Here is a 7,953-nt window from a genome sequence, read left to right as displayed (position 1 = left end):
AGCGGAGCCCTCAGCTGGCTTCTTCCCTCCTCAATCTAAATGGAGCCAGAGGTCTGGGATGGCTTGTCTTTCTCCCACTCCTTCCAGACTCAGAAGCTGAAACAGGCCAGTCCTGCGATGGTTGAGATGGTGCACAACCCTCCAAACCTGGGCTCAGCTCCAGAAAAGACCATTCTAGTCATGCAGCATTATTCCGCAACATGAAGCTGATGGCTATGAGAGGACATTGCTTTGGGCCATGGTGTCACGTGGATATCACATGGCTTCCAGGACAGGATTGCTAGTTTTGGACAACAGTGCTGGCACAGAGGGGGCAGATCCCATGGGAATCACAGCAACTCATTTGCCAGCCACTGATGGCCTGTCCTCTGCTGCTCTGAGGTCCCAGCTGCTTCTGGGAGTTACCTGAGAAGTGATACCACAGGTAGAGCTCACTTGGTATGACTTGCTGGAGCGCAGGCAAGAGGAATCAGGATATGTGGTTTTAAGCCATGAAAGGAGGGACTGGAGGATGGAGAGGATTCATCAAGCACAGTCCTGAATCTAATTTTCCAGCAGAAAGAGACGGTCTTGAATTTCATCTCTAGCATCGCAGAGATGGTGCAGTGGTAGAAGACCATTTGCCAACCCAGCTTACTGAGGATGTTCCCTCTTGGTCTTCAAAGTAGCTTTGAGAGTGGACTTTATCCTGGGAAGAGGGTCACTTGCTGTTGTGACAAAATAGCTAGTTTGGGTAAAGAGCCTGCTGGTCCACCAGTGAAACTCAGCAAGGAGGGTCTGGTTTCAGAGTAGGATCAGAGAGGCTGGTTTGTATCTCCTGTCCTCAGACCCTCACTCCTGAGCGGAGAGCAGCCAGTGAGGCTTCCTTCTGAGTGCAGTCTACCAGCCAACAGTCAGCTCGAGAACCTGTACAAGCTCTGGAAAATGACCTTGCTTTTCTATCACCTCCTTTCCAATAAGTGGAGGTGAGACAACCTGGCTGATGGCCAGGAAGGTAGAGGAGGAGAAGTCAAAGTAGAAGAAGGCTCATTCCCAATAGGCGGCTTGTGTTGGCCACCTTCAGCACTACCATTGCCCTGCTCAGCCCAGAGGGACTTGCAGCGTAACCCCCTCACAGGGGCACAGGGAGGCTGGGTGCTCTGGGTGAAGATTTAATGGCCACCCTGGCCAGCTGGCAGGTGCCAGGACATCACTAGGGGCCATTCATCTCTTTCCATCTTGCTGGGAAACTTTCCTTCGGTGGTTGGGAAGGTTGGAATGGCACGGTCCTGCTTGCTTAGAGCAGGGCTATAAGTCAGGCCATGAGGTGCATTCATTGACGAAAGAGTTGTGTCCTCATTTGGAGAAATCTGCTGGACTGACCATCCCCATGAGAGCGGGCAGGTCCCACAGAGCCACCCCTGCTGTTCCTGCCCAGAGCTACACAGGTAGCCGGTGCTGCCCTCCAGCCTGCCCACACAGCCCTCCAGCATGGAGGTGGTGCTAGCCAAGGCTCAGAGGGCTCAAAACTCACCCTCCCGAGGAGGTTCCTCCCTATAAAAGCATTCATGGGACCCCAAATCCCCCTCCAGCCCTGCTCTGGGGTCTGTGGGAGGTGTTCTGGTCCCAGCAGCTACGATACTTCCACTGCCCTGTGTAGTGTCACATCTCGTCACATTGTAAACTAATGAAATCACTGCCCCATGTCGCATCCTGTCCCGTCCTAAATTAATGAGCTCACTGCCCCGTGTCACATCCTGTTACTGTATGTCCAGACTCGACGCGGTCACTGCTTTGTGTTGCATTCTGTTGCGTCTGAAATTTCTGCAGTTTACTGCCCCGTCTCACATTCTTGGGTAGCAGAAGCTGTCAGCCCTTCCTGCAGACAGCCCAGCTCCAGCAGCTCCGTCTCCCATGAGGTGCCTTCCAAAATACTGCAGATCCCTCTGCCCTTTAGGACATCTGTTGTTTCAGTGAAGGAGGGGTGAGGATTAACGTAGGACCTAGCAAGGGCGGGGAGAGCTGCACTGGAGCAGGAGGAAACTTGGCGGCGATGTGGTAGGAGCCAGGGAGTTAGGATGTGAAAGGAGCAATAAGGGGGAATGGCTGTCAGCCCACCCACACACCTTCATGGGTCGCTCCTAAGAGACTTTTCTGAGAGATTTGCACTGTGTGTGCTGTTTTTACCCTCTGCAGGGCAGGCAGAGCCAGTGCCTGGTTAAATACGCTGGTAAAACACTTCATTATTTGGTACTGCAGCCTCTGATTCCTGCACCCTGGTGTTCCCTGTGGCCCGCTGTGATTCATACCCCAGGAGCTGGAGTTGGAGAAAGGGCATGAGGCCAGCATGCACGTTCCCCGGTCTCCTGGAGACATCTGGAGACAGGAAGCAGAGCACAACAAGGAAGGCGAGTTAAGAAGCAGTTTGGGATTGCAAGCAGAAATGTGGCTATGGGGTCCTCCAACCCCAAAGTCTTAAAACCTAGTGGTAGTGGTCAAGGATGGAGATCGATATGTGCATGGGTAAGGTCTTCTCTTTGGAGGAGACTCGTCCTGATTTAAAGCACTGGAGCTGCACCCAGGACAGTTTCCCAGAAGGTGCGTCTGCCTTGCAGGGTCAAGTAGCAGTATCCATGCTGGCTTTAAACCAGCCAGCTTAGTACTGGTCTAGGTCCAAAGCTGGTTGAGCGTCTCCACACTAGTCAGCAGCATGGAGAGAGGCATCCAGAATGGCTCCAGAGCCTGTAATGTCAGTACGGCATTCACACTGGGCTCAGGGCTGTACAGTGGTGGAGCTGCCATAGCTTTTCAGCATTCCACTCCTGCTCCTGTGAGCTTGTTGGCCTGGTCAGAAAGCCATCAGAGTGGTCATTGACTCCTAGAGGACTCCCTTTTGGAACAGCTAGGTCCTTGGGATGAGCAACACCAGATCAGGAGAGAAAGGTGCCAGCAGGAAGGCGGGGAGGGAGCTGGCACGGCACCACCAGCACCCGCAGCCAGCGGCAAGTCCCTACAGGAGCAGCAGGTTGCCCCTCCACACCTTTCATTTGCCCCTCCTCGAGGACCACGAAGGGTGGCTCAGGAGCTGCTGCCTCTCATGTGCCGCTCTCTGCCTTTCTCACTCTGTGTCTCTTCCTGTTCCATCTCTTCTCCTTGTTTTTCCAGAAAAGAAAGTCCAGTTCCAGCGTTCAGTTAATGGTGAGTGTCCTTCGTCTTCCTCAATGCCGATAATGCTGGGCCTCTCCACATGTTCCAGCTTCCCCTGTTTTTGGAAGTTACCTCGGGGTAGGGAAGAAGGGACACTGGGGTTGGAGGGAACATCCTCAAAGCCGTATCACCCACAAACCCCATTAACAGGGTTGGTGCAGGCACTTGCTGGCCACCGGCTGGTGGGAAGCCAGCCCTGGTTCTTGCTGATGGGTTCTCATGCCGTTTCTCCCAGTTCTCCTGACTCAGGTCTGCAGGCTGCATCGGTCCAAGGAGCCTTGGAGAAACACCTTCCATGCCTCTGCGGGGACTGTATGGTCATGGGACACCTTGCCAACCTACATCGGGGTATTATGGGTAATACATAAGCAAGGCTCTGCTGGGAAGAGCTAGCAAAGCCATTGCTCTAGCTCCGCTAGCAGAGTCGCCTTGATGGGGCTCCTGCAGAGAGACGGGGGGTCAGTACCCCCCTCCCACCCAAATCTGTGTAGTGCTCAGCTGTTTCTGGAAAGAGCTGTGTCTCAGCCTTCGGTGGTCCATGTGGGTCTTGGAAGCACTCTGTTTTATTGTACATTTCTCTCCCTACTCTGCGGTCACTGTGGTCTCTCTCACTCCTGCACAGTCCCCTCTTTCTCATCCCAGCTCCAACTTGCTGTTTAATTTGTACATCTCTCTCTTTATCGTACAGTCAACATGGTGTCTTCCACCCCTGCACAGCCCCTCTCCCTGCCCCTCTGGCAACGCTCCTAGGAACCCTCCAGACCCCTCCCAGACCTGCCCCCGTCTCTGTCCCCACAGGTGGTGGTAGGAAAGGCAGCGCCGTTCCTACGAGACCTTCCACAGCCCAGCTCTTGTGCCCTTGGCTACAAGGAGTGGAGGTCAGGGAGAGCTCTGCCAGCGCCGCCCTAGAGCTGTGGTTGAGGACAGGTTGGACCTGCTGGCGTTTTCCTTGGTTTCTCTCTGTTGGCAAAGTTGAGCGCTGTGGGGTCGGACTCGGGGGGCTGTCAAACACACAAGCTCTGTCTGGCACGGGGCAAAGACCTGTCTCACCACCCCATTTCTCCTTTCTGTTCTTTGCTCAGGAATCGTCGGAGAGCACCAACACAACCATTGAGGATGAAGACACCAAAGGTACTGGTGGGAGCATCCAGGGAGGTGGGCAGGCAACAGCCTTGGAGGGGTGCCCTGGAGTCATTAATCTGGCCACCCCTGATGAGATATTGGTCACTGGGAAACCCATCACCACGAGCTGTTTCAAGGCTGATCAGAAGTTGTTTTAATTCCTTAGGTGGTTTCACTGTTGGGTCGCTGCCATGAGCAGCTGCAGCACTGCTGGTGAGGAGGGGGAGCTCCCAGAAACAGGGACGTTCCCTGAAAGCAGGCATGGGAATGGCAGAAATCTGCAGGGACAGCAGCCCAGCTGCCCACTCCTCCAAAATAAATGGCCCTTTGGGAAAAGCCTTCAGGGGAAATCCCTGCCTCCTGCCCGCCTGCCAGAGCCAGCTTTCTAAGAATAACCCAGGGAATAATTTATTGGTGCTAATTTGTAAAGTCTCTTGACGAAGTGATCTCAGCACAAAGCAAGATGGACTTTGGCCTGACGTGAGAATTAATGGGACACTTGTCTTCCTGGGGAAGGGCTCCCCTGGAGCAGACGTGGAGGCAGGCAGTGCTTGCGAAGTGATGGGGGTCCCTCTCCTCCCAGGAACGTGCTCCCTCTCCTTTCAGTAACCACAATACGAAAAAATAAACTAAGTCAAGCATGACACCGATTTGCATTTGAGGTAGAGCCTCTTTGCTAAGCCCAGGGTTACCTCTGACAGCAACTCCGGCACCCCAGGGAGACAAAACTGTTCTCGCAGCCCAGTCCCTTCCCAGCTGAGCTGGCAGCGCCCGGGATCCCTGGCAGCAGCCACATGGTGCCATGCCCTTCACTGGGTCTCTCCTTGTGTCCCCTGGAGTGGCTGCCTGTGTCACCCACATGTCCTCCCTGCAGCTGAGACTCTCTCCTCCTATCTCAGAGAGGGGCGAGAGCATCCTCGATCTAGGCTGTCCTGACTGTTCCCTGCTGTGAGTTCATGGAGTAGAAGGTCCCAGTTGGCAAGAATTTGCAGCCAAGACGAGCCTGCACCAACTTTTGGGCCAAGGGCAGGTCACCACAAGGTGATTAACCCTTTCGCTCCTTTGGAAAATACAGGGCTTTTTAGTTTTGCTCTGACTTTGGAGATCTTTCCTCTCCAGGGTTGAAGAACCCTTCCCCACATCTCTCTTTCAAGCTGCTCTCCCGCTTTTATCCTGGAGAGTTTCCAATGTCCACCAGAGTCCCGTGATCTGTTTCTAATGAGGAAAAGCTATCTATCTCACCAATATTGCAACACCAACACTTCTGGTGTGTTTTCTCCTTTTATTTTGTTTTTCTCTTTAAACCAACAGTACGGAAGCAAGAAATCATTAAAGTCACAGAGCAGCTGATTGAAGCAATAAGCAATGGCGACTTCGAGTCCTACACGTGAGTGTGCCCAGCCTGGGTTTGGGCCAGGGTGACAACACAGCCCGGGAGGTTTTACTGCTGCTCAGGGTGGGGTAACCAGGGGGACATGGTAGTGGGGCATGGAGACTATCCACGAGAAGCAGGGGACATTAGTTTCCAAACCTTATGCTTCTCTCACATGAAGCTGACCACATCTCTCCGGTCTCATTATCATGGGTGAGCCCATTTTCTGATTTGCAGAAAGATGGATAAGTGTAAATGTGATTTATGGTGGAAGAAGGAACATGGCATCCACGATGTCCATTATATCCAGATTGCCGCAGGCTGCTGGAAAGAGTAGCTGCTTTCTGCTCACTGAGCTGGCGCCCTTCAGAGCTGAACTTCTTCTGAGTCCAAGGCCTATTTAATTAGTAATGTCTGAGCAAGTGCAGGTCCATTCCTGCCTCGGAGAATCACAGCAGGGGCGTTCTGATACAGAGCAGAGAATAGGAGATTTTCCCTGTTGTTTTCCTTTCTTAGAAGGAAACGGCGAGAAGACGGCGAGGTTTTGGGAGGTTTAATTAGAAATGGCGACTGATGGAGAATTCATCCCACCTCACTGAGGTCCTGGCTGCAGTCAGTGGGCTGGAGGCAAGGTGGAGTGGGCTTCATGCAGAGTGTAGGGACAAGATCAGGTTTCTGCTGGAATTACTCGCTGGTGCGGAGGGTCCTCAGTCTCAGGCTGAGGGACACATGCTGAGCACAAGCTGTTTGGGTTTTGCAGGCTCTCATGCTGGAAGCAGTGAGGTAACCTCTCCCTTTTCTCCCCCTTTCCCGTCTCCCCAGGAAGATGTGTGACCCTGGGATGACTGCCTTCGAGCCTGAGGCGCTGGGCAACCTCGTAGAAGGCCTGGATTTCCACCGATTCTACTTTGAAAACCGTAAGCAAGCCCCCTTGCTGCCCAAAGGACCCTTCCCACCTCCCATGGGCCCAGCTGAGTCTTGACCTTCACCAGCTTGCTGGAGAGAGGAGAGTAAGGGTGGCTTTGGGAGCATGTCTGGCTGATCTGGAAGATCTCAGCAGGAGGTGAATCAGGCCTGTTAGGTCAGCTGGGGCCAGGCTGTGTGCAGAGGACGTGTTTGGTTAGCTGCTTTCTAGGTGGACCCATCCTGAACCCACCCGTGCAGCATTTACCCAGTCCCTCCAAACAGAGACCCTAACCCAAGCATCCCCCTTTCCCACATTGCTGCCACCCTGGTCAAGAGTCACCCAAACTCCGTCCCCTGCTAAAGCCACTGTCCTTGTCCCCTCTCAAGTGTGGTCCCGGAACAGCAAGCCAGTGCACACGACAATCCTGAACCCTCACATCCACCTGATGGGAGATGAGTCTGCCTGCATCGCCTACATCCGCATCACGCAGTATGTGGATTCGGGAGGGATCCCCCGCACCGCCCAGTCCGAGGAGACCCGCATCTGGCACCGCCGGGATGGAAAATGGCAAATCGTCCACTTCCACAGATCCGGCGCGCCCTCTGTCCTACCGCAGTAAGCCCTGTGAGGCTCCAAGGATGGGACATGGTGGGCAGGGAGGGGACGGTGTGGGCTCCAAAGCAGGTGAGATCCTGTCCCGAGGATCCATGGTGGGAGGAGATGGCTGATCGCTGTGAGATAGCAATGGGGAGAAGGATGCTCTGCCAAAGGGACAGTCAGAGCAAGCTCTCTCTGCCTGGTTTGTGTCTTGCAGCTGAAGTGCAGTCCTGCCCATGTCGGGTTTGTCACTGACTGACTACCAAGGGGACACCCTCTCCGACATCTTCACCTACGGGACTTTGGCTGTTGGCTCTGCTGCTTGGTTCCCGCTGGAATAACCCCTCGCTTCTCACCGCACACATGCAACAGCCCCACCGGCACTGCACAAGCATCCCACCAAACCCCCTCATCCTGCTGGGGCCGTGGCACTGGGCCCCTTCTTCTGCATGAACCAAGAAAAGAGAAACCATGAACCTAAACTCGAGCATCTGGCCAGTGAGATGACACATGCCGGGGTAAAGGCCTCCCTCCTCAGCTGCATGGTGTTGGTGGGACCTCCGGCTACCTGGCACATCTCCTGAATTGGGCTCGGACTCATCATCCGCCTCCATTCCCACCTCTGCTGGGAGCCCCCTGAGGAAGAGGAGGGCAGGGGGGCAGTTTTGAGCTGCTCTGTGCCGCACGCCCTCTGCACGCCGGTGGATTTTGCTTTGCTGCTGTCGAGGTCCCTGTCTGCCGCTGTGGCTCCCCCCTGCTCCCAACCCGA

The 7,953-nt window shown here is 54.4% G+C and overlaps 1 protein-coding gene across 1 annotated transcript in view; it reads left to right on the top strand.

The window, feature by feature from the left end:
* CAMK2A (calcium/calmodulin-dependent protein kinase II alpha) overlaps nt 1-7,739 on the top strand; it is a gene marked incomplete at its 5' end in the record, with an annotated part of 18,795 nt that extends 11,056 nt beyond the window's left edge. Inside the window, 6 exons of the mRNA XM_010145310.1 lie at nt 3,145-3,177; nt 4,269-4,317; nt 5,620-5,695; nt 6,503-6,597; nt 6,974-7,211; nt 7,402-7,739. Coding sequence (XP_010143612.1) covers nt 3,145-3,177; nt 4,269-4,317; nt 5,620-5,695; nt 6,503-6,597; nt 6,974-7,206 — 486 coding nt within the window. The remainder of the gene's footprint in view (nt 1-3,144; nt 3,178-4,268; nt 4,318-5,619; nt 5,696-6,502; nt 6,598-6,973; nt 7,212-7,401) is intronic.
* Nucleotides 7,740-7,953: the final 214 nt, after the last annotated feature.

Source organism: Buceros rhinoceros, unplaced genomic scaffold (assembly GCF_000710305.1).
Source record: "Buceros rhinoceros silvestris isolate BGI_N320 unplaced genomic scaffold, ASM71030v1 scaffold8041, whole genome shotgun sequence".
Lineage (NCBI taxonomy): Eukaryota > Metazoa > Chordata > Aves > Bucerotiformes > Bucerotidae > Buceros > Buceros rhinoceros.
Note: the sequence above shows the minus strand (reverse complement) of the source record. Positions and strands in the feature narration are given on the sequence as shown.